This window comes from Sphaerodactylus townsendi, linkage group LG01 (assembly GCF_021028975.2).
Source record: "Sphaerodactylus townsendi isolate TG3544 linkage group LG01, MPM_Stown_v2.3, whole genome shotgun sequence".
NCBI classification, from domain to species: domain Eukaryota; kingdom Metazoa; phylum Chordata; class Lepidosauria; order Squamata; family Sphaerodactylidae; genus Sphaerodactylus; species Sphaerodactylus townsendi.
The window spans coordinates 18,040,996-18,065,305 of record NC_059425.1 but is presented as its reverse complement, the minus strand read 5'-3'; the positions used below and the strand labels follow the sequence as shown (position 1 = coordinate 18,065,305).

At 48.6% G+C, this 24,310-nt stretch overlaps 2 protein-coding genes across 4 annotated transcripts in view; one reads left to right on the top strand and one right to left on the bottom strand.

Moving 5' to 3' along the window:
• Window positions 1-24,310, top strand: part of MACROD1 (mono-ADP ribosylhydrolase 1) — a 419,553-nt gene that overhangs the window by 70,349 nt on the left and 324,894 nt on the right. For both annotated transcript variants that reach the window (XM_048512020.1, XM_048512030.1), the window contains exons 5-6: window positions 577-585; window positions 18,388-18,398. In XM_048512020.1, the coding sequence (XP_048367977.1) occupies window positions 577-585; window positions 18,388-18,398 (20 nt within the window). The remainder of the gene's footprint in view (window positions 1-576; window positions 586-18,387; window positions 18,399-24,310) is intronic.
• FLRT1 (fibronectin leucine rich transmembrane protein 1) overlaps window positions 1-24,310 on the bottom strand; it is a 210,621-nt gene that overhangs the window by 12,029 nt on the left and 174,282 nt on the right. The window contains exon 1 of one of the 2 annotated variants that reach the window (XM_048511893.1): window positions 18,000-18,539. The exons of the other annotated variant lie outside the window; for it this stretch is intronic. Coding sequence (XP_048367850.1) covers window positions 18,000-18,012 — 13 coding nt within the window. The 5' untranslated portion in view covers window positions 18,013-18,539. Of the gene's footprint in view, window positions 1-17,999; window positions 18,540-24,310 lie in introns of those variants that run through there. 2 annotated transcript variants of the gene reach the window in all.

Here is a 24,310-nt window from a genome sequence, read left to right as displayed (position 1 = left end):
TACAGAAGGAAGTGCTCTTCCCTTCCTGTACACAGCTTGCCCAGGTCCAAGATGGGCTCCAGCCCTCCTTAGAACAGGCAGGGTGTTATGGGGGTGGCAAAATTTGTTGAGCCAGCTGGGAGTACCGCAGAAGGTCAAGAAGTTTCACTCTCTCTGCTAAGCAGTCAAGGCCAGTGTGATGGGATAAATTAATCAAATGCTTGCTTAATTGTATTTGTTGACTTTCTGAAAGATTATGTACCAGCAGACTCTGCAATGTTGCAAGGACAAATTGTGTGCAAATCATTGTGTGTAAACGCACTATGCTTAACTACATAAGAACATAAGAAGAGCCCTGTTGCATCAGTCCATCTAGTCCAGCATCCGGTCTCACACAGAGGCCAACCAGTTCCTCTGGAGGGTCAACAAGATGACATAGAGGCTGAGACCTTCATAAGAACATCAGAAGAGCCTTGCATGATCACAGCAGTGGTCTATCTAGTCCAGCATCCTGTCTCACACAGAGGCCAACCTGTTCCTTCGCAGGATCAACAAGACGACATAGAGGTTGAGGCCTGCATAAGAACATCAGAAGAGCCTTGCTGGGTCAGACCAGTGATCCATCTAGTCCAGCATCCTGTCTCACACAGTGGCCAACCACCAGTTCCTCTGGAGATCAGCAACAGGGCATAGTCTTCCCTGATGTTGCCTCCTAGCACTGGTACACAGAGGTTTGAATGCGAAGGTTCCTTTTATTCATCCTGCCGAGTAACCAGCAATGGACCTATCCTCTTTGAATCTGTCTAGCCCTTTTTTAAAGCCATCTGTGGCTGTGGCCATCACTTGATCCCCTAGCCACGAATTCCACATTTTAATCATTCATTACGTAAAGAAGTATTTCCTTTTGTCTATTCTGAATCTACTGTCCAAGGTCACCCAGCTGGTGTGTGTTGGAGTGCACAGGCTAATCTGGTTCCCCAGATAAGCCTCCACAGCTCAAATGGCAGAGCTGGGAATCAAACCCAGTTCTCCAGATTAGAGTGCACCTGCTCGAAACCACTACACCACACTGGCTCTTGCTGGACCATTGGTCTGATCCAGCAGGGCTCTTATGTTTTTATCTACGTATTCTATAGGATGTGAGACCACCTTGCTGCTACTAAGCATAACCAGGATTTTTAAATATATATATATATCTGTGCACAGAAGTGCTGTATATGTCAGCAGCCTAATTGGTCCTGCTACTTTGCTCCCTGGCTTCTCCTGCTCAGTCATCTATTGTCCCTGCCCTGTCTGCCTCCTCATCTGATCTGAATGCTTCCTTGGTCCGTCCTTCCAGATTTGACTTTCCATCCCTGCCTTGCCCAGCCGGGCACTTGCTCATGCGGGACGTTGGCAGCTTCCGCTACAGAAGGCTACCCTTTATAGGGCTCTGGCGCAACCCTTTTAACCTCGGTTGAGTTAAGCTCCTTCCAATGTTATTTTTTACAAGGCCCTTTTCATGGAAGATTTGAGTCGGCAAGGTGTCTTGCTGGGCCAGTGCCCGTTAAATCACTAGAAACCACTCACTTGCCTTGACTTCATTATGCATTCAATTCCTCTATAAATTTTACATTTCCTTTTTCTTTCTCTCCTCACTGCCTATCTTTTTTTCTCTTTCCCCACCCACAATCTCTCTCCGGCTTACTCTTACTTTGGCCATATTCTCCATTATGGGACATAAAATCCTTTATAGCTCAATATTTCACGGTGTCAAATCCGAGGACCCAACCGGACACGCTTTCCAGCCTTTTTTGTGGCAGTCGCTGCAGATTTTACTAAAACAACCCACCGCGGGATTCCTCCCCTTCCCTTCAAAACTTCATAAATTGCTTCAGACAATATTTTTAACCTCCTTGGAGCAGCTGTGAGCCCCTCAGCATGACGCTTCTGCTAATAGAACTTAATGCAGTCGTTGGCTGCGTTAAGAGGGGATTGCTGGGGGAGAAGATGGCTGGCCCTGGCTGGCTGTGTGGACTAAGTGAAAGGTGTGGACAGGGGACTGTTGAAGTCCTCTCTCAATGCTACAAACATGTTGTGCCGCACTGGTGGCAGAAGTCTGGGGGACTAAGGCAAAGTTGCAATCAGAAGAGACCCTTGGTCACCTCCAAAAGGCAGGAGGTACAAACTGAATGTCCTCTTAAGACTGCGCCTGCCATTCTGCGCTGCCAAAGGAAATAGTTATACTACTGGAGTCTCTTTATACCAGGCCTGGCTTGGTGTAGTGGTGTACAGTGTGGTGTAGTGGTTAAGAGAAGAGGCATTCCTCCCATTGGGCAAAGTGGGCAGTTGCCCAGGGTACCCCCTTGTGGGGGGCGCAAAAACTGCAGGTTTGTGGGATTTTTTTGTATTTTCAGTGTTTTTCCGTTTTTGGCCTGCAAACAGCGCAGTATTTAGGCTAGCAGCACCAAAATTTCAGGGATGTTTCGGGAGACGCTCTCCTGATGCTATCACCCAGGTTTGGTGAGGTTTGGTTCAGGGAGTCCAAAGTTATGGACTCGCAAAGGTTGTTTAAACTGGGAAGCCCAGATTTTCCCTTTAAGGTGGATTTAAAAGGAGAATCTGGGCTCCCTAGTTTAAACACCATTGAAAATGATGCTATTTGGGGGTGGATTCCAGCATCGTTTAAACTAGGAAGCCCAGAGTCTCCTTTTAAATCCACCTTAAAGGGAGAATCTGGGGTTCCCAGTTTAAATAACATTGAAAGTGATGCTGTTTCCCCCAATTGGGGGGACTGGATACAACACCATAAAATGTTTTCATAGCAGTAATAAAACATTTTGAAAGCATTTTGAAAATGTTTTTAAAAAATTATTTCTGCTGTGTGGCATGGCCTATTGCTGTGTTCAGATTTGTGAGTTGGGGCATGTTCTATAATGTGATGGTGACTTTGAAACGATCTGGTGTAAAAAAATCATTGCTTGGTCACAATGGGGGAGGGCGGCTGCCCACGGAGGGCCAAACTCCAGTTTGCCTAGATACGCCACTGGGTGTAGCTACAAGGGGACTGGGGGGGTGCGTGTTGCACTGGGCACGCGCCTGGGGGGCATCAAACTCAGGTTTTGCCCAGGGCTCCAGTTTGCCTAGTTACGCCACTGGTTAAGAGCATGTGTACTCTAATCTGGAGAGCCGGGTTTGATTCCCTGCCCTGCCACTTGAGCTGTGGAGGCTTATCTGGTGAACCAGATTAGTTTGTGCAATCCAACACATGCCAGCTGGGTGACCTTGGGCTAGTCACAAGTTCTTCTGAGCTTTCTCAGCCCCACCCACCTCACAGGGTATTTGTTGTGGGGGGCAGAAGAGAAAGGAGATTGTAAGCCCCTTTGAGTCTCCTTACAGGAGAGAAAGGGGGATATAAATCCAACTCTTATTATTATTATTTTGCATACCCTGACCTGGACGGCCCTGGCTTGCTGATCTCATCAGACCTCAGAAGCTAAGCAGGTTCGGCCTTGTTCAATATTTGGATGGGGGACCAGAAAGGAAGGCCAGGATTGCTGTGCAGAGGCAGGCAATGGCAAACCACCTCTGCTTATCTCTTGAAAACTTTACAGGGTCACTGTAAGTCGGCTCTGACTTGATAGCACTTTGCACCACCACATGGTTTGCCTGCACGTTCAGTCGCCAGCAAAGGATTTTGGATAAGTCTTGGAGTACTTTGCCTGATACCCTGGAGAGTCACTGCCAGTCTGAGTAGCCAGCATTGAGCCAAATGATCCAGTGATCTGACTCCCATAAGAGGCAGCTCCATAAAAGCCATTGCTGGTTCCTGGCATCACTCTTTTGCTTTGCCACCTTGCCACCCTGGGGCCAGCGTGGTGTAGTGGTTAAGAGCAGGTAGATTCTAATCTGGAGAACCAGGTTTGATTCCCCTCTCCTCCACCTGAGTGGCGGAGGCTTATGTGGTGAACCAAATGCACTTCCGCACTCCTACATTCCTGCTGGGTGCCGATTCTCAGCGCTTGTCCATTGGTGGGGCGGGCCAGAGCAGCAAGGTGGGAAAACTGGCCCTGGTTCTGTGTACCAGTGCAAGCCTCTGGAGCAACAAAGGGGCATTTCAAAAGAACCTCAACCAGGAAATTTGTGGAGCAAAGCCAATGCCGCAGGGTGGCTCCGGGGCAAAAACTTGGCAGCCACACTGCAGCACCGGGGGCAGTGCAAAACTCCCAATTGCATCAGGGCATTCCCCGTGCCAACAAAGAAGCAATTTCAGCATGCAAAATTGGCCAAGGTGCCTGTTGTGGGGAGAGGAAGGAAAAGGAGCTTGTAAGCCATCTTGAGTCTCCTTACAGGAGAGGAAAGTGGAGTATAAATCCAAGCTCCTCCTCCTCTTCTTCCTCTTCTTCTTTGCGTTTCAAGGCGCATCACTATTCCCCTCCTACCAAAAACCTGCCTTCCCCTTAACTTTTCCTAAACAGAAGGCTGTGGTAAAGCACCTGCTTTGTGTGTAGGTCATAAAGTTGATTCTTCAGCATCTCCATTGAAAGGATCTCCAGTGTCAGCTGCTGGGAAAGACCTTTCTATGCCTGAGGCCTGCTGCCAGCCAGAATGAACAGCACGGGGCTAGATAGATGGTGATAAGGTCTGACTTGGTGTAAATCAGCTTCCTCTGTTCTTGCTGTTTCCCACATTACTCTGCCTTGCCCAACCATTTGCCTCCAAGACTTGGCAGGAGCCCCACTCCTTCAGCACTGTTACCACCGAATCTTTCAAGACTCTGTCTTTGCCAAGCCTCATCTTCTCTGTGCCCCCCTTCTTTGTCTGTTCTGTTTGATTATATCGCAAGTCCTCTGTCAGGAGGTAGAAGAAGAAGAGTTTGGATTTATATCCCTCAATCTAAGGAGACTCAAAGAGGCTTACAATCTCCTTTCCCTTCCCCCCCCCACCCCAAAAAGTACCCTGTGAGGTGGGTGGGGCTGAGAGAGCTCCGAAGAACTGTGACTAGCCCAAGGTCACCCAGCTGGCGTGTGTTGGAGTGCACAGGCTAATCTGGTTCCCCAGATAAGCCTCCACAGCTCAAGTGGCAGAGCAGCGAATCAAATCCGGTTCTCCAGATTAGTGTCCACCTGCTCTTACCCACTGCACCATGAAGGTAGTGTCATTTCTTTGTTCAAAGACACAGTCAACATATTGTTGCCAATGTTGTGTCATGGTTAAGAGCAACAGACTCTAACCTGGAGAACGAGGTCTGATTCCCCAGTTCTACACATGAGCGGTTGATTCTATTGTGGAGAATTGCGTTTGTTTTCCCACTCCTCCACATGAAGCCTGCTGGGTGACCTTGGGCCAGTCACAGTTCTCTCAGCCCCACGGATCTCACAAGGTGTCATTTGTGGGGAGAGGAAAGGAAGGCGATTGTAATCCACTTGGAAACTCCTTTAAAGTAGAGGGGTATTTTTTAAAAAAAGCTTTCCTTATGAAATACTAAATGGAAGTAGCAAAAAGATCTTGGAGCCTATCTGGACACATGCTACCAACTCAGCAGGTGGCTATGGGCAAGCCTCCATTTCTGTCCATCAATAAAAGAGCAATCGTTGTAGGCTGTTATGAGCAAAACTCACATTGGTTTTTTTTTTACTCACATACTACATCTACCCAAGTTTCACATGCAAGAAAGCTCAGGTTTTTGTGAAAGTTTGAGATTTGTAAAACACACTCCTTTGTTTTTCACACATTTCCCTCTTTTGACACTCTGGCGTCTCACATTCAGGATACTGACTCGCATGAGCAGGTGTGCGAATTTCGCAGCACAGATCAAATCATATTTATGCACCGTTTACGTTACAGCCTGGCTTAATTGTGCATCATCATGTGTGCCCTATGCAAGAGCAAAGACTTCTTTTCCTTGGCAGTGGCCAGAATTGACTCTTGTGCATTGCAGTTGGGCATCATGTTTCCCATTTTAAAGCACAGTCTGTCTCTTAGTGGAGCAATGCAGAAATGAACCAGTCACATGGCACCAGCACATAACTGGATGTCCCCGTCCCACAAATCTGGCAGAAACATTCTCGAAACTGGGGTGCTGTGTGGTTCCCAGGCTGCATGGCCGTGTTCTAGCAGCATTCTCTCCTGACGTTTCGCCTGCATCTGTGGCTGGCATCTTCAGAGGATCTGACAGTAGGAAAAGCAAGTGGAGTATATATACCTGTTAGAGTGTCCAGGGTGGGGGAAAGAATCATTGTCTGTAAAAAGTAAAGGGTGCTAGAGCACGGCCCTACAGCCCGGAAACCACACAGACCCCAGTGATTCCGGCCGTGAAAGCCTTCGACAATACATTCTCGAAACTGTTCTGCCTGCCACTAATCCACAGTAATGCAGCCGCGGCCTCGGATGCAAGCCGCTCATACTACATTCCACAAGTCAGCACAACTCCACAATCCCCATTCTGAGCATATGTGGCCATTGCTTTGCATGGCTAAACTCCGTCTAGGCCACGGTTCACCAGCGGATTAGTTAACCACCCTAATGTCAAGCAATCACCTTGCTAAGGAGCATTATGCGATCAGTCTCCCTCTTTGTGGAATGTTTCAAGGAGCAGCAAGAGGAGATTCCAATCCAAGCTTGCAATTGTGGAAGGTCCAGATTAGTTAGGAGCACATGCTGAAAGCTGTCTGGGAAAAATGGGGTGGGGTCTGCCTTTTGAATCAAGCGCTTTGAATGTGCGGAGAGAGCAGTGTTTCAAACCTGTTGGTGGGAGCTCATCTGTATTAAGCGGCTGTGCAGGGGTGCCAGTTTATGCAGCGCTAATTCTAGACTTTGTTAGAGCCTAGCAAAATGTGTGTCATTAAGACTGCTGAAGGGGTGTGTTTGGGTGTGAAGGGGAAGGGCTTGTCTCACGCAGCTGCCTCACTACGTGTTTACAACATGTATCTGAGCATTGCCTTCGTTCTGATACTGGAGCCCATGTCTGTGTGGGCTCAGCAGAACCATTGTTCGGCCCCCACTGTGGCATGCTCCAAGGGCAGTGTTTTCATTGTTACATGTAGAAGCGGGGCAACCGGCCCCACTTACTTTTTTCTGCCGGCTGAAAACAGGCCAGCCTGGTGGGGCAGGGCCAGGCCTGGCGAGGGAGGAAAGGGTCGAAGGGCAATTTTCCGCCCCCACTGGCACCCATACCGGTGCACAGCGCCACCCCCTTGCCCCCTTATAACTATGTCTCTGCCTTCATTCCTGCTGTATGACCTTGGGCTGCTAGTCATAATTCTCTCAGAACTCTCTCAGCCCCACCAGCCTCACAAGTTGTCTGTTGTGGGGAGAGGAGGGGAAAGGAGCTTGTAAGCCACCTTGAGTCTCCTTACAGGAGAGAAAGGTGGGGTATATATCCAAACTCTTCTTCTTAAATTTAGAGATACCTCCATGTTGACGATTAAAAGAAGGGCAGGTTTTCCTTTCTGCCAGTTACACTTTGGTCCTGACCTTCCTCCAAGGGTGGATGCACATGGACCTCCTTTCCTAATTTGTCTCCACACCAACCCTGCGAGGCCGGTCAGGCTGAGAGGTTAATGGCGGAGTAGGGTTGCTGAGTCTCTGTCTTCCCAGATCTATGCCCGCATTCCCTTGGTTTGCTCCACACGGGCTTCCTTCCCCCAGCTTTTCTCTTGGAATGTGGTCATCTGAGTTTGTCCCACTGAACACAGTGGGAAAACAGCGCCTCACCCTGGATCCATATATTTGGTGCTATACTTGAGGTGTGATGGAACCATGGGAACTAGCCTATAGATAGAATGCAGTTCAGGGGAGGGGAAGGAATTTATTCCAGAGGAATCTATTTTGAAATGTTTGGTTTTTAAAGAACACACACACATTTTTCTGGCAAGCATTCCCTTGGGTACCAATTGGCAGGCATCAATTTACTTCTATCTGCTGTCGGGTTATTTTTGCATTCTACAAAGCCCTCTTGTCATCCGGCTACTGGTTTTCATCTCTTGAACTCCTGGATCAGAGGTGCATCCGGCATCTTCATTTCAGCAGGTTGTTCTAGATCTGCCCTCTTCAAGGTACAGATTGCCTGCTTCCCCCTTTGTTTTGGCCTTCCACTTCTTTTTAATGGTTTCCTTAACGCAGCTATCAGTGATTTTAGCCACTGGAGAACTACATTCACTAATTTTTTTTTTACAAAAAAGATCAGTTCCTTTGTGAGATACAGGTAATTAGTTTCAGGAGATAAGAAGAGCCCTGCTGGATCCCACCAGCAGTTCATTTAGCCAAGCTTCTGGCTTAATGCAGCCCACAGCCACTTGCCTTGAAGAGCCAACAAACATGGCACCGAACGCCCAGTTTGCCAAGGGCACAGCTTGCAGAGGTATACGGGCTATAGGGACATGGGGTCACCCATGTCCCCATGTGTACGCCTTTTGGTCACGTGGGGGTGGGGTGCCGGACGCCTCCCTACATGATGAAACAGTGGGCAGCCATGGTGCCTGCCTGAGCCGCCCACCGCTGCCATGCCCCTACCCCTGGCCTCCGTACAGGCTGGATTTTGCCTTCCCCAGGCCCTGGAGACAAGAGGAGCTGGCCTGCAGAGAGGCGGGGCTTGATCCGAGCCCCTGTCCGAGCCCTGCCCCCCTGCGCTGGGGGGGCACAGGGGCACCTGGGGAAGGTGCTGCCCCCGGGCACCATTTCCCCTTGATACGCTTCTGATAGCTTGCAACCCTCTTCCTGTTTCAAGTTGCAGCCCCCTTCCAGTTTCTCCAGCAACACAAAGCGGGTTACTGATTGTTCACCCCAAATATCCCTGTTCAGGTTCTAGAGCATGGCATAAATACGTAATTATTTAGTCAAAATCTAGGTTCCTATAATGCCCTGTTGCTCCTTGCCTTTCTGAAACTACTCCCCACCTGTCCACCCCAGAATTATTCTGCTCCCCTTTTGAACAGCATGTTTTGTTGAAGGCTTTCTTGCCAGAATCAAATGGCTGTTGCGGGTTTTCCAGGATGTGGTGGCTGCAGCCTGGTAGTTTTTGCTCTTAATGTTTTTCATCCTAATGTTCACCTGCATCTATGGCTGGCATTGTCAGATGCGGGTGAAAAGCTAGGAGCAAAAATGGTAGGAGCAAAAACTACCAGACCACAGCCATGCAGCCAGAAAACCCACAATAGCCAAAAGCATGTTTTGTTAAATATAGTAAGCATCGACCTTCATCAATATGCTTTGCAGAACCTGAAAGTGCTCAGGACCACCGGCATATCTGGAGGGGGAATGGGGGAGTCATGTGACCCAGGGGAGTGGAGGGGGAGGCTCCAGTTCTGCTCCATCTGGGGGCAGGGGAAGGGCCAGGCAGCCACATAAATCCCCTTGATGACCAGATGACTGTTCTTACCCCAAGCTCTATTTTCTGTAGATACACCACTGCTCAGGACCTGGGCTATTTTGCAAGTCTGAGGCAGGATGTCTCTGAATGCCAGAAGAGAGGGGTTGATATCTGCATGTACTGCTTGTGGGCTCTCCCAGACGTAGTCGTGGCCAGAAACATGATGCTGAACAAGTTAGGCCTTGGACTTGTGGCACTATGAGAACACAAGTTTCAACCTGTAGCCTAGCCTCTCCATGTGCCACAAGGCTCCTTATTTGTTTGTTTGTTTCTTGCTGCAACAAGGTTAAACCCTCTGGAATTGCAGTAATGATGCACACTCTTTTCATCGGGTTAGCTGTTATTGGAAAGAGGTCACAAGACCAGAGGGACTTCAGGTGTGACCCAGCAGAGCTGTTTATGTTTTCAGGTTAAGATAAAAGCATGCTGATGTTCAAACTGCTCGGCAGCTCAGTGCTAAGATCTTGTGAGGACACCCTTGAAGCCACCACCCTCTTCAGAAACAAGAAGAGCAAACATAAAAACTTGGATTGACTCTGCATCCAGAAGACGTGTCTGTGCAAAGCACATCCATGCATCTGCTTGTAGCTTATGGTGGAAAATTAGTAGGTGCATTTTTTCGAGTACGGAGCACAAATGTGAGGTTTAGTAATGGCATGCGAGGACTACCATAAGCTACAACTTTTAAAGGTTTTGGAGTGTGTTCTTGGCATGTGCCAAAGGTTTCTGTCTGGGTACGAATGCTTATCCCCTGCTTTGGAAAGAAATAATTTTAAGTGCGTAAGCAGACATGCAAGGAAAGGCACTCCATACGTGCTAAGGGGCCCATCTACTTATTGTACAATAATATCACCTTACATGGTTTTTTTTAAAATAAAGGGCATGGCCAAACATGAGCATGGCTGAAAGAGGAAGGCAGGGGCTGTGGCACAGAAATTATTTCTATTTTGTAGCACTGCCAATGTGCGTGGTGCCGTACCTAATGACAGTAAGGTGGGTCTGTGCCCTAAGAAGTTTATAATTTTGGGTTGGGTACAGAGGGAAGCAAGGGGGGGGGAGGAATGAGGAGTTGAGGGTTAAACAGAAACAGAAAATGCAGCTGGTTGAATTTCATGGATGTAGGGTTGATTTCAGTGTGGGGGGGGGGAGATAAGGAGGATGGAGCAGAACCAATAGTTTTTGTTACCGTGCACACTGGGTGTGAATACCTGTCTTGGCCTTAACCGTGAGTTTTACCCACACAAGAAACTCCTTTTTACTGAGTCAGACCCTCAGTCCATGAAAGTCAGGATTGTTTGCACAGACTGGCAGCCGCCCTTCAGGGTCTCAGGAGGTGGTCTTTCACATTATCTACCATCTGATCTTTTTAACTGGAGATGCTGAGGATTGAACCTGGGACCTCCTGCATGTAAATCAGATGCTCTCCCTGGCAGCAGCTCAGGAAGGGGTCTTTCACATCACCCGCTATCTGACCCCTTTACCTGGAGATGCCAGAGGTTAACTGGAGATGCTGAAACCACATTTCAGACATCAACAAGCATGTTATGCTTGGGCATAGGTGTCAAACACGCGCCCTTCCAGATGTTATAGACTACAGTTCCCATCATCCCCTGCCAGCTGTAGTCCATAACATCTGGAGGGCTGTGAGTTTGACACCTACGTTCTAGGGCAGTGTTTCCCAACCTTTTTGAGGTCAGGGTACCCTTGACCTCACTCTTCATATCTCACGGTACCCCTGCCACCACCACCACCTTCCCCTCCCCTTGCCCCTGCTTGCCACACCCCTACCTTCCCCTCCCAGGGTGAAGGGAAGCACTGGGGGGGTGGCTGCTGACCTTGCGGCAGGCCCTGCCCCATGGGCCAGCTCCATGTCCTTGCTGGCGCCAGTGGGAGACACCACAAAAATGAAGGGGGGGCGGTAGTGTTGCCACGGTACCCCTGGGACATGCTCACGGCACCCCAGGGTACCACGGAACCCTGGTTGAGAATGGCTGTTCTAGGGTGTCTTTGCTGCCTGCTGGGAGAGAAGAATAGCCTATGAGGTGGAGCAAACAATGTCATTTGAGTCTCCATTTTGCACTGAACTTCGTTCATCAAAATCCGAAAGGGCTGTCAGTTGCAAATATTTTAAAACAAAGAAAAAGTATTTCTGTATGAGAGCCACCTCCCCACTAGGGCAGTGCATTTGGATAAAGCCAAGCTAACCCCCTCCCTCCAAAACAGCAATTTCCGCTTTTTCCATTGGTTTTTTTGGTCGGAGAGGAAAACAGCTATCCAGTCAGAGCTGAATAACCCAAGCCTTAAAGAGCTGAAAAGTGTTTCAGCCTTTTCAGCTACGTCCCCCCTGCCACCTCTGAAGACCACCCGACCCCAGCATGCAGCTCTCCCCTTCTGCCTCTAAAGCCCAAGCAGACTTCAGAGGCAGTGGAGCAACTAGGAGAGTGGAATGCAGAGATTGGGTCCCTACATGCAGTTCTGTGGCTGGGAATTTGGGGGGTTTAGCTTTAAGGCATGATGATGGGATGATGGGAACTGTATGATGGGATGGTGATGGGAACTGTAGTCCATAACATCTGGAGGGCCACGAGTTTGACACCTATGCCCTTGACTAAGAATGTTCAGAACCCCCCTGCACACGCAACAACCAACGTAATGAGAGACATTTTGCTAGTCCTGGATAAGAAATGTTAAGTGGTACTTAATTTGGGAGAAAGGTGTAAAAGCTGCTTAACTGACTTGCTCCAATGAGATTCATTCAAAACCAGTGCCTTGTAAGTCATACCAGAACCTTTGTGACCCAACTTGCTCCTAGAATCATAGAGTTGGAAGAGACCCCAAGGACCATCTAGTAATCCAACCCCCTGCCATGCAGAAATACACAATCAAAGCACTCTTGATGGATGGCCATCCAGCCTCTGTTTAAAACCCCCCAGCAAGGAGAGTCCACCATCCTCCAAAGCAGCATATTCCACTGTCCAACAGCTTGTACCATCAGGAAGTTCTTCCTGATGTTTTGGTGGAATCTCTTTTCCTGTACTTTGGATCCATTACCCCTTGCCCTAGTCTCTGGAACCGCAGAAGACAAGCTTGCTCCATCTTCAACCTTAACATTCCCCCTCCGGTGACCCGACCCTTTTGTGACATCACAGCAGCAAAACCAATGGCAGCCTCCCTAGCAGATTAGCCACTCTGGCAGGTAGACAGGTACACATAACAGGCCGCAGGCTGTGAACACGTCAGTCAGTCTGCTAAATAGTCGAGATCTGCCCCAACAGACAACCTCTCCATTTGTCCTGGGTGGGAGGAATAGACAACCAAGGATAACAGAACAAAGAAGTTAACAAGGCTTTGACAGACCCACCCCACAGGCAACAGGCCAGTTCTTGAGATTTCTATCTAAACACACACACACACACACACACACACACACACACACACACACACACACACACACACACACACACACCCTTCTTTTTTTCCTTTTCCCTGGTAAGGTAGATTAAAATGATGAAATTTACTCTTCTCCAACCTGACGGCAATTTTTCAGCCTGGGAAAACGGTTCTGCGCTGATGCCCAGATGTTGTCACTACAGATGAGCTTGATCAGATGTAAAATACTAATGTTATTTTCCCCAAAAGGATTCGCCATCCCATCTGCTTCCGGTGTATGTTTGTTTGTGTTCGTGCATGTGTGTGCCTCGCTCGATTTTTTAGCACTTGGCATCTGCACCAATTCCCAGTTTGACCCGCGCCGCCTAATTTTTTTATAAGATGCCTACCTCCCCGTTACAATGAAATTCCTCCATCTCTCTCATAATAGGAGAAGTGGCAAGGTTGGGGGGGAATTCTGCCCAGTGAAGCTAAAAGAGGGCAGCAGTTTCAGGACGGGACAAAAAGGACCCACTTATTCACACAGCGCCTAATTAACTTACGGAACTCGCTGCCACCAGTTTTCCATTTGCATAGAGATGGCTTGGGGGAAAAAAAGAGTTTAGAAATTCTAGGAGGAAAGATAGATCTGTCAACTTGAATAACTGAATGCCTCTGCACCCTACCTCTGAAAGCCAGATGCTGGAAACAAACAGGGAACAGCGTGCTGCTTTCTTGCCTTGTTTGTGAGCTTCCCAGAAGCATGTGGCAAGTCGGTCGGTGTGGGACAGAAACCCCAAAAGGCAGGGGCGGGGGGAGAGGACCCCACCAGAGGCAATGACAGAATCACGTATTCTGAATTAGAGCAGTTGCATTTTTCATAGTATACACAGGAAGCCCGAGGATAATTGCTGCGCGTGTTACGAAACTCGGGCTGATTCGATTCCTGCCGGATAGCAGTCCGCCGAATTTCAATGACGGCCAGCCTCGGCAATAGCTGTCAGCCATCACGGTTACAGCCACTTTTGGAAATGGAGCACTGGGCTGCACAGATCTTTGGTCATGCCCACACGGGCCCCTTTCTTTTGCAATAATGGAAACCAGGGCTGAGTTTGGAATATGTTTGGAATATGTTTGGAATATGCTGCCACAGGAGGTGGTGATGGCCACTAACCTGGATAGCTTTAAAAAGGGCTTGGACAGATTTATGGAGGAGAAGTCGATCTGTGGCTACCCATCTTGATCCTCCTTGATCTCAGATTGCAAATGCCTTAGCAGACCAGGTGCTCAGCAGCAGCAGCAGCAGCAGAAGGCCATTGCTTTCACCTCCTGCATGTGAGCTCCCAAAGGCACCTGGTGGGCCACTGCGAGTAGCAGAATGCTGGACTAGATGGACTCTGGTCTGATCCAGCAGGCTAGTTCTTATGTTCTTATGTTCTTATGAGTCTGCACATGTACAAGAAAGGGTAAAATGGACCGTACCACTTTGGACTGTGGGAGATACCAGTTGTGGGGGAGGAGGAGGAGGAGAAAAGCCCGCCCGCAAATAGGAAACAGGCACACTTGGGAAAAGGTTTCAAGCCCTGACTCTTGTTTGCCATGCCATCTTTCTAGATGCAGGGATTTTTCAATGTAGGAAACTATTCCAAAATGGCTTCCTTTCCTTCCTCCCTGCCCACTATCTAGTGGCGGAGGCCATTTACAGCCCCATTGTTGTGTTGTGGTGTCCTGAGTCTCTAGGGAGAACTAGGGCTGAGGCGATGGATTCAGATTCCCACCCTCTGCGTGGCCTTGAGGGAGTAACTTTTTCTCACTTTTTCAGCCTCGTCCACCTCACAGGGTTGTTGTGAGGGTAGCTTGGAGGAAGTGATGGGTAAAACTTTCCCTGAACTGTTCTGAGCTACTTAGAGAAAAAGCAGGATTAAAAAATGTGGTCGACAGATGGATGATAGACCAGGACTAACTGTCTGAAGCCATTTCTGTGACTGTTTGTTGCCGTTGCAAATTTATCCATCGCAGCCTTTTGAATCAGCTTTATTTTGAAGTTGTTATATTGCGTCGCTTTTGTGAGCCGCTCTGAGCCCCACTTCATTGGGGCGGGGGGAGTTTGAGACAAAAATAAATAAATAAAACCTCAACAAGGGGTCCAACCTTGTCGGGAGAAAAGCATCTTGGGTGCCTGAAGATGCGATTCCATAGAGATGGTGTAAGCCATATTGCTACTGAGCAGTTTCTCTGAGTAGCTGAACTTTCACTATTTTAACTTCCACATGAAAAACCAGAAAAAAAGAGGAAAACAATGTGATTCCTGCTGGACTCTTTAATCTACGTAATAATTCATGATGCCGCTAAATCCCTGCCCACACAGCCCCTAAGTTCATAAATCCTCTTCCCCTCCTCCTCCTCGCCTGAAGAAACACATGTTTAAACATTAAAATCAGCTCTTGCGTTTTTAAAGTTTCCATCAGACTGGTCGCGTTCAAGGCAAAGACTATTAGCTGAGCAGAAGACGGAAAAGTAAACTTGGATTGTTGACTCTGCAAAACCTCTCTTTTTTTTTAAAAAAAAGAGCCAGATCTTGTACAAATATCTGGAGAGAGCCCAGCTGCTCACATCTAATGGGGATCCAGTTCTAACACTACGATGGGTTTATACTTAATTCACATCAGCTGGGAATTTGGCCTGCTGGATGACGGTATATCAAGGAACAGGTATAGCAATTGATATAGCACTGGGAACCAGTGTTCTGTTGTGGTTAGAGTGTCAGACTGGTACCTGGAAGGCCTAGGTTCAGATTCCTGTTCTGTTATGGAAGCTTGCTGGATGACTATGGGCCAGTTGAAGACTCTCAGCCTAGCCTACCTCACAGGGTTGCTGTGAGGATAAAATGGTGTGAGGATAAAAAGCCACCCTGGGTCCCCATTGCAGAGAAAGGTGTGGTAGAAACAACAAATCACTTGGTGGAAGGAGGCTGATTAACAGTGTAAGGTCTGAACAGTGAGACAGCAATGCACAGTGGTTAGAGTCTTAGACTAAGATCTGGAGGGCTAATGTTCAAGCCCCCCACTCTGTCATGGGGACCTGCTGGATGACCTTTGGAACAATCACACCATCTCAGACTAACCTACCTCACAGGCTTGTTGTGAAGCAAAACGGAAGAAAGGAGAATGACATGGGCCCTTTCCCCACTTTGTTTTAAGCCCCGCCAGCTACTCGAGAGTAGCTGGTCCTCTGGCACTCCCCACTGAGAGGGCGGTGATACGCGAGTCAGGCCGACACTGCTGTGTTGTCAGCGCTTCCTCAGCTGAAGCATTCCTGGCTTTCAAAGGCTTTGATGACCCCGCCAAGCAGAGTTCGGGTTGTGGGATCGGGCCAGGGATGCCGCTACGCTAGAATTGCACGCAGCAACCCTCGGAAAAGGGTAAGTGGGGAAAGGGCCATGAGCTGCTTTTGGTCCCAACTGGAAATAAATGTGGTGTATAAAGAAAATACAATAAATTAAAATAATAAAGTAATTCCACTGGATCAATCACGCCAACCGAGTTTCTGGCTCCACACATTGCAATAAATCAAAATCGAACTGCACTAAGTTAGGGGTAGTCAGGGACAATGAACAGGGACTGGTTTATAGCAAGCAGTGATCCGGTGCTCTTAGCTACAGTGGATTGCAAACAAATGGTTCGAGATCTGCACCCAGTAACATTCATAGCTTGAAGCTGGCTTATACCGGGTAGAGATCTGGTCCAGTACCTCAAGCCCAGTCTACCGCAAACCAGAAGCCAGGCGCCATGGTCTCCACAGGGTCAATTTACACCGAGTTGTGGTCTGGCCTGACTCCAGTGGAGCCATTTGGACCCTCAGACAGCAGATCCCATTTCCTCCAAAATCACAAGAGGCCTGTAGTAAGCTGTGCTCTGGTTTTCTTAATTTCACTAGATCCAGTTTGGAATTCAGCCTCAATTCCTCAGGGTGACGATCAGTTAACAGTGAACAGGGAATCTAGCTGTATCGCTGGATTAACTGGCTCCTATCTGACATATCCATTCTCTGGTGGAGCAAGTAGGTTCCTAACCCATTCACTAAGAGAATTCTGTCAGAACATGTGTTTGACCTAAGGGTAGCTTGGGAGTCTAGCTATACTTAGCCTCCAAAATGACCAAGGCATACCTGCCGGCAGCAAACCAGAATCCTGTCAGATTAGTCAAATCTCCATCATTTGCATCTTATCATTCTTCCAAGGAATTCAGAGAAGGGGCTTGTCTTTAAAGCTTCACAACAACCCTGTGAGGTTGTGACTTGCTCAAGGCCACCAAGAGAACTTCAGTATCTGAACTGGTTGCCTTGACCTCACTGGCCAATTAGCTTGAGGAAGTGGAAGGTGGAGAGCTGGGCCAGAATGCTGTCAACTCTCATGCCCCCAATACTGTCTCCATATACTCTTCTTGCTAAAGAGATTGGAATTAAAAAGCTGAATTATTAAGTTAAGCGAAGAGTCCATCGCTCTTCTGGCAAGGAACAGCTGGGTGCATCACAAGCAAGGCACGTGTGTCTCCTCAACATCTAGTACTTGAAGGTATACTGCCTCTTAACTGGGAAGCTCCATTTAGTATAATGGCTCCATTTAATATAATGACTTTAAAAGAGTAATGGATTCCACAAGAAGCCCATCAACTCCAGCATCCTGTTTCTAGTAGCCACCTGTCAGATGCCTCCAGCAAGCTGGAAAGAACAAGCTGTACATCTGCCGAAACTGGTACTCTGCCTTTGCTCATGGAGGTTCCATTTAGATCCTGCGCCCAAGTCCCTAACTGAGATTTGGAAGACCAGGGCTCAGACCTCATTTGCTCAGGAAGCTCTTTTGATAACCTCTGGCAGGTTAACCTACCTCTCAGGGTTGTTGTGAAGATAAAACAGAGAAGCACATATGCTGCCCTGGGGCACCTTGGATCAAAATCTCCTACTGGGACAAATTAACCTGTAGGTAAAAGGGTGGCGGCATCACATCATGGGGGTCTGTTGAGTCCAGCCCCCTTTTCTGAGTTGGGGCCTGCTTTAAGAAGCCCACTGTGTGCGTGGGTAGGGTGGCCAGGTTTGGCTCGGAGGGGGTCGAAGCGCCGATTTGCTGCCCCCCTCTTCCAAGCTCCAAGGCTGATCCGAAGCGGGTGTGGGGCTGGCTCCCCATGGATGCCAGAGCCCCTCAACGCCCCCTCCCACGGCTCTCTGCCCGGCCATCCACATGGGGCAGCAGCCTCCCCCCTCTTCCCCATGGCAAACTTTTTCTGCCGCGCGTGGGGCTACTTACAGCGCCTGGGCATCACCGGAGCTGCTGCTGCTGGCGGCGGCCAGTCCGTCTGAGCGAGGCTGTTTGCCTAGCGCGGTCTCTGCCCTCCCCACCTTCCACCTGGGGCGAGGGGGTGCCGGGAGAGCTCTCCAAGCCGGGGGCGCTGGCGCTGTCTCCACGGCGGCGACACGAGAGATCTCCAGCGCGCATCCCTTACAAGCCCCTTTGCCGGCATTGCGGGGCCATTCCGGATCGCGACCCTCCTCGCCGTCACTCCGGATTCGTCACTCCGCGAGGCCCCATCTGGAGCTGCCGTGCAAACGCAGGAGCCGGAGCGGTGCCTTCTGCGGGCTGGGGCGCGCAAAAGGCCCGGGCGGGGATATGCGGGGGGGGGGGGGGCTTGGAGGAGGAGGAGGCGGTGCTCTCAATCCGTGGCGGGAGGAGAGCTTCTCCCGCAGCGGGGGTGTGGGAGATCAACGTCATGGGAGGCTGCTGAAGACCCCCCCTCCCCCGCTACCTCTCCAAGTCAAAGGGATCGTTTCTTTCCCATCCTTGGCACTGGTTCATATGCAAAGAAATGATTTAATAGCAGCACCGCGTTTTATCAGGGGAGCGACCCTGAATGAAGGGGGGGAGGGGGGAATTCAGGTTCACGCCCCCTTTACCCGCCTCCTTCTTGCCCAGTGAGCAGGTTGCAGGTCCGAGGCTGTCCACTGTGATCTGGCTCCCGAATCGTTAAGCATGCATAGGATAGCGATAGGAGCCCGCGCCTAGTAGTAGTTTTTTTTTTAATACTCGCGAGTAAGCCATACTCGCGCCTAGTGGGGTTTTTTACTCGCGAGTGAGTCTCTTACTGCCGAGGAGCAAGTGGGCATAGACTTGCAGTCTGACGATTTAGAAGCATAGGATTTACTTTCGAGTAAGTGTACCTTGGATCGCAGCGGTGTGGCGTCCCACTCCCCACCCCCTTCCTCCCAGTGTACCGGCCAGATTGCACCTGCCCGCCCACCCACCTTCTGGCCTGCAACCTCCCCATCAAATGGAAAAGGTGCCAGTTCCAGAGGGAGTGTCCAAATCCCTCGCAGGTTCTATCACAGCAGATGGGCGTGACCTGCCCACAGAGGAGGAGGAGGAGGAGGGGGCACCCGGGTCCTGCTGCCTTGGAGGGTTCCTGGAGCTGAGTAAGATTTCCCACACTATATCTGTTACAAGGTTTGGGAAGCTGGCCTGTTTTCGGCTGGTGATGTAAAGAAACACACGACAGCCCAGCAGGGTCTGATCTTGTCAGAGTGTGGGTAGGTAAGCTGGGTTGGCCATGGCCACTGAGGAAGACCGAGGTGGCTACACAGAGGAAGCCCACGGCTTATCTCGTGTCTGAAGTGACCCTTGGAAAGAGTTGCCATAAGAGGAGGAGTAGGAGTTCGGATTCAATACAACAACCTTTATTAGGCATATTAAAATAGGCTCCAGAGCATTACAGACATGTCTGAAGTACAAATCAAAAGTACATTCAAAGAGTTCGAATTTATATCCCCCCTTTCCCTCCTGTAAGGAGACTCAAAGGGGCTTACAATCTCCCCTCCCCCATAACAGACACTTTGTGAGGTGGGTGGGGCTGAGAGAGCTCCGAAGAGCTGTGACTAGCCCAAGGTCACCCGGCTGACATGTGTTGGAGTGCACAAACTAATCTGGTTCACCAGATAAGCCTCCACAACTCAATTGGCAGAGTGGGGAATCAAACACGGTTCTCCAGATTAGAATCCACCTGCTCTTAACCACTACAGCACTACATGAGTGCCAGCATGGTGTAGTGGTTAAGAGCAGGTGCACTCTAATCTGGAAAACCGGGTTTGATTCCCCGCTCTGCCACTTGAGCCGTGGAGGCTTATCTGGTAAACCAGATTAGCTTGTGCACGCCAACACATGCCAGCTGGGTGACCTTGGGCTAGTCACAGTTCTTCTGAGCTCTCTCAGCTCCACTCATATCACAGGGTGTTTGTTGTGGGGAAGGGGAAGGGAAAGGAGTTTGTAAGCCCCTTTGAGTCTCCTACAGGAGAGAAAGGGGGGATATAAATCCAAACTCCTCCTCCTCCTCCTCCTCCTCCTCCTCCACTACTACTACTACTACTACTACTACACCACCACACTGGCTCTCAACATCATGGTGAGTGGGGAGGGGAGAGCGGGGAATCAAGCCCGGTCCTCCAGATTAGAATCCATCTGCTCTTAACCACTACACCCTGCTGGCTAACTAGTCAGTTGTGACTCGACAGGGTCTCAGACTGAGGTCTTTCACCTGCTGCCAGATTCTGTAACTGGAGAAATTGGGGACCGAACTTGCAACTTTCTGCATGCCAAGCAGGTGCTGTACCACTGAGCCATGGCCCCTCTCCATTCTGACCAATTATGCCTAGACACATTTGGGGAGGGGGAAGGAGAGACTTTTTAAAGTCAGTGTGGGGTAATGATTAAGAGCAGCAGACTCTGGAGAACTGGTTTGATTCCCCACTCCTCCATGTGAGTGACATATTCTTATCTGATAAACTGGATTTGTTTCCCTGCTCCTCCACGTGAAGCCTGCTGGGTGCCTTTGGGCAGTTCTCTCAGCACTCTCTCTGCCCCCCCCCCCCAAATCTCACAAGGCGTCTGTTGCTGGGAGAGGAAAGGAAAGGAGTTTGTAAGCTACCTTGAGTCTCCTTACAGGAGAGGAAGGCCAGGTTCAAGAAATCCAAACTCTTCTTCTTTTTTTTAAATTAAAATTGTTTTTCAATAACATCATTTAATACATTTTATCTGACATTCTAGGTTGCTTCTCCATAGCTGTTTGCTGTTTTCCAGTTCCTTCCAATGGCATCGCAATGCATTTCTAGCTACCTCCCCCACCCCATTATCTGACTAGAGGTCGGTCCAATTCTGGCCCAAGCCAAAGCTAAGTTGCAGGGCTAAGTTAGGCCACATGTCAGACTCACAGCAACAGACACTAAAGGACTGAATTACAGACAAAGGATGTGGAGCCGTGCCAAGTCGGTGGCACCCTCAGTCCCTGGCAGAGTCTGGAAGGAGCTAGCTATTTTCCTAATTCCTTGGCAACGAGGAAAAGCATCAAAATATTGTTTTAATTAAAACACGCTTGCTTGGTACACCAAAGTGCTTTAAGTCAGATGAATGATATGTCTGAAGAGGCAGCTCCAGCCCTTTGGGGAAAGCGTCTTGCCCGGGAAAGGCGTTTTCGCTTCCCCGACTTCTGCCACACATTCCCCTTACAGCCTTGGGCAGGTTCATCAGTTCCAGCATTTGACTTGTCTGGAATTTGGGGAAAGAGGTTGGACCTGGTTAACATGCCATGTCTGCCTCTTCCAGTGAGGCCTGCCCGCCCTCGCAATGCCTTCATGGAAATTAAAGGGAGTTTTGTGTGAAGCTACATTCTTATTTTTTAAAGGCATCAGCTCCAGCTTAAACTCATCACCAACAGACAAAAACAGACAAAATCCATTTCGTATCGATGTGCAGCTGTGTAAGCTTGGTGGTGGAAAGGGCCATTAAGTCGCAGTCGGCTTATGGAAATCCTGTGAGGTTTTCAAGGCAAGAAAAGTGGTTTGCCATTGCTTGCCTCTGTGTAGTGACCCTGGAATTCCTTGGTGGTCCCCCAGCCTGATACTAACCAAGGCTGACTTTGCTTAGCTTACAACAGAAGGCTAACCTAGGCCATCTAAGGCCCCTTCTGCACATGCAGAATAATGCACTTTCAATCCACTTTCAGTGCACTTTGCAGCTGGATTTTATTGTGCGAAATAGCAAAAGTGGATTAAAAGTGCATTATTCTGCACGTGCGGAAGGAGCCTAATGTCAGAGCTTTATGCTCACTCAGAAGTAATCTCCACTAAATTCTCTGTGTTTATTTGTTTATTAATTTTATACCCTCCCTATATGCACCATCTCTAGGCGGCTACAACATTGAAACATCCCCATTAAAACCCTACAACCTACAAAAGTTAAAATCCCAACCCTACCCCCTTGAGTAACTGTAGGATTTTATAGAGAGCCGCTCTGTGTAGGAGCCTGGTCCAGTTGTAATAGCTGAACTGTGGTTTGGGTGTCAAGGATCACATGGTCCATTCTCCCACTCTCTCTTCGGTTCTCTTCCATCCTCCCTTCTTCCAGCATTAGTTGCCCATTATCCCCAGACTTCCCAGGAGGTCACATTTTTTTTGGTAGTAGAATTTCCAGTTCTGGTTCAGAGACAAGCCACAATTTGTGCAAACCACAGTTTGGATGATTTGAATGTAACAGCCAATGGTCGTTTACTGCAAACAAGGAAGTCAGGAAGGGAACTGAAGTATATGATAGGAGAAAAGTGGAGTAGAAAGGATCACACAAGCTAAACCTGAAGGCTAAACTGTGGTTTGGCTATAACATGTGAATTGAACCCATATAGTGCAACACCTACAAAAAAACTGGGAAGTACAAGTGACCCATCGTTTTGAGTATAGTTAAAAAGAGGCCTCCAACTAATTATTTGTAAGTTCTTTTCAACTGTAGGTAGTAAGTGCCAGGTTAAGAATCATAGAATTGGAAGGAGCCTGCCAGGCTGTTTAGTCCAACCCCCTCATCAATGCGGAGCATCCCTGAAAAGCGTTTGGTTAGCTGCTGCTTGAAGGCTGCCAGTGAGGGGCATTCTCTCTGTCTCGCACCACATTTTCTATCTCACAGGAGGGAGTGCCTCTTCAAAGTTAGTGCCAATATTATACATATCCTTCATCTAAAAAAACAAACAAAAACAAAAGCAGCTTTCCCCATTCAGAACTATTGTTTCTATGCAAATGCACGCTGATTTAATTTATTAATCAAACCCAAACACGTAGATTAAGAGACAGAGATTAATTTTATCAGGTGACAGCCCTAATGGGTTTACAGGATAATCCTAAATGAAGTCACACCCTTCTGTAAATCCACTTGGATTGGCTCCAAGTTACCATGAATGGAGTGAAACTTGCAGAATGGGACTTCCATCTTCCTCCTATTTTTGGAGATCACTGAAACCCACCCCCCTCCAAAAAACTCTGCTATGGGGGAGTCAGGGAACCTTCATAAACAAACATGAGAAGTGAAGTCAGAATGGAAGAATTGGCAAAAATTGTGCTGTGCTTATTCAATAATAGGTGCTGTTTTGATACCATGAAGTAGAGTTCCTCAACCCCTTTGGATCCCACCCAAAGTTTATAGCAAGTGCTTTCAAATTTTTCTCCCCAAATGAAAGATGGGCCGGGGGGGTGGTGGTGGTGTTTGAGGGTTGTGAGTGGCTATGACTTGTCTGAAGCCACCTGGTAAACTTTGTAGTTGAGTTGTAATTTGAATCAGGGACTTCCAAAGTACACCTAGCTGTTGTACTAAGCTTAAAGCTGTATCCAGGTGATCAGGGTTCTTGCATTTTCGGTGTAAACTATTTAAAAGAAGAGCAGAGGATGGAGACAGCAGGTACTTTTTTCAACAGGGAGTGAGAAACCCGGGGAGGACATTTATAGGGCAGTGCTATGCAGAGCTACTCCTGAGTGGTGGGGGTTTTTTTGGGGGGGGGGGGCGGTATTGGTTTTAAAATATGATTGCATGATGTATGTTTTAATTTGTCAGCCCTCTTGGTGGCCCTTGTAAGGGCATTAAGGTGGGATATAAGTTTTGAATAGTAAAAAATCAATTAGTTTAACTCACTGAAATAATATATTGTCAACAGCTTTCACAGCCAGAATCATCAGGCTGTTGTGGGTTTCTGGGTGGTGTGACCGTGGTCTGGTAGTTTTTGCTCCTAATGCTTCTACCTGCATTTATGACTGGCATCTTCAGAGGCATGTCATGGTTAGATATGTTTTTTCTCTGTATGTCACAAATAAGTAGATGTGTTTCTTTCCGTGTGCCAGCCATAGATGCAGGCAAGATCTTAGAAGCAAAAAACAACCAGACCATAGCCACACAGCCCTGAAAACCCACAACACCCATTGGAATAATTGCATTGTCAGGGTCCAAAAAGTGGGGAGCTCTTTAGAAACCCGTTCCCCTCATCTCTGCCCTGTGCCCTGACCTCTACTGCCAGATCTGTGGTAGACGCGTTATCCTTCTATCAAAGCCGAGTCCTTTCTTTCTTTCTTTCCCCATGATTCTTTCCCGCCCCAACTCTCAAGCAGGTACGAAGGATAATTTCTCCCTGGCAGAGGTGCCAGGCCTCCATTAAGTTAATATCTATGGAGCCTTTTGAAGTAAATAATAACATTTTTTTTTGCTCTTTTCATCTCTCAAGAGCGGGACGGATGGCAGGCCATAATTACCCCGGCTGCGGCTTG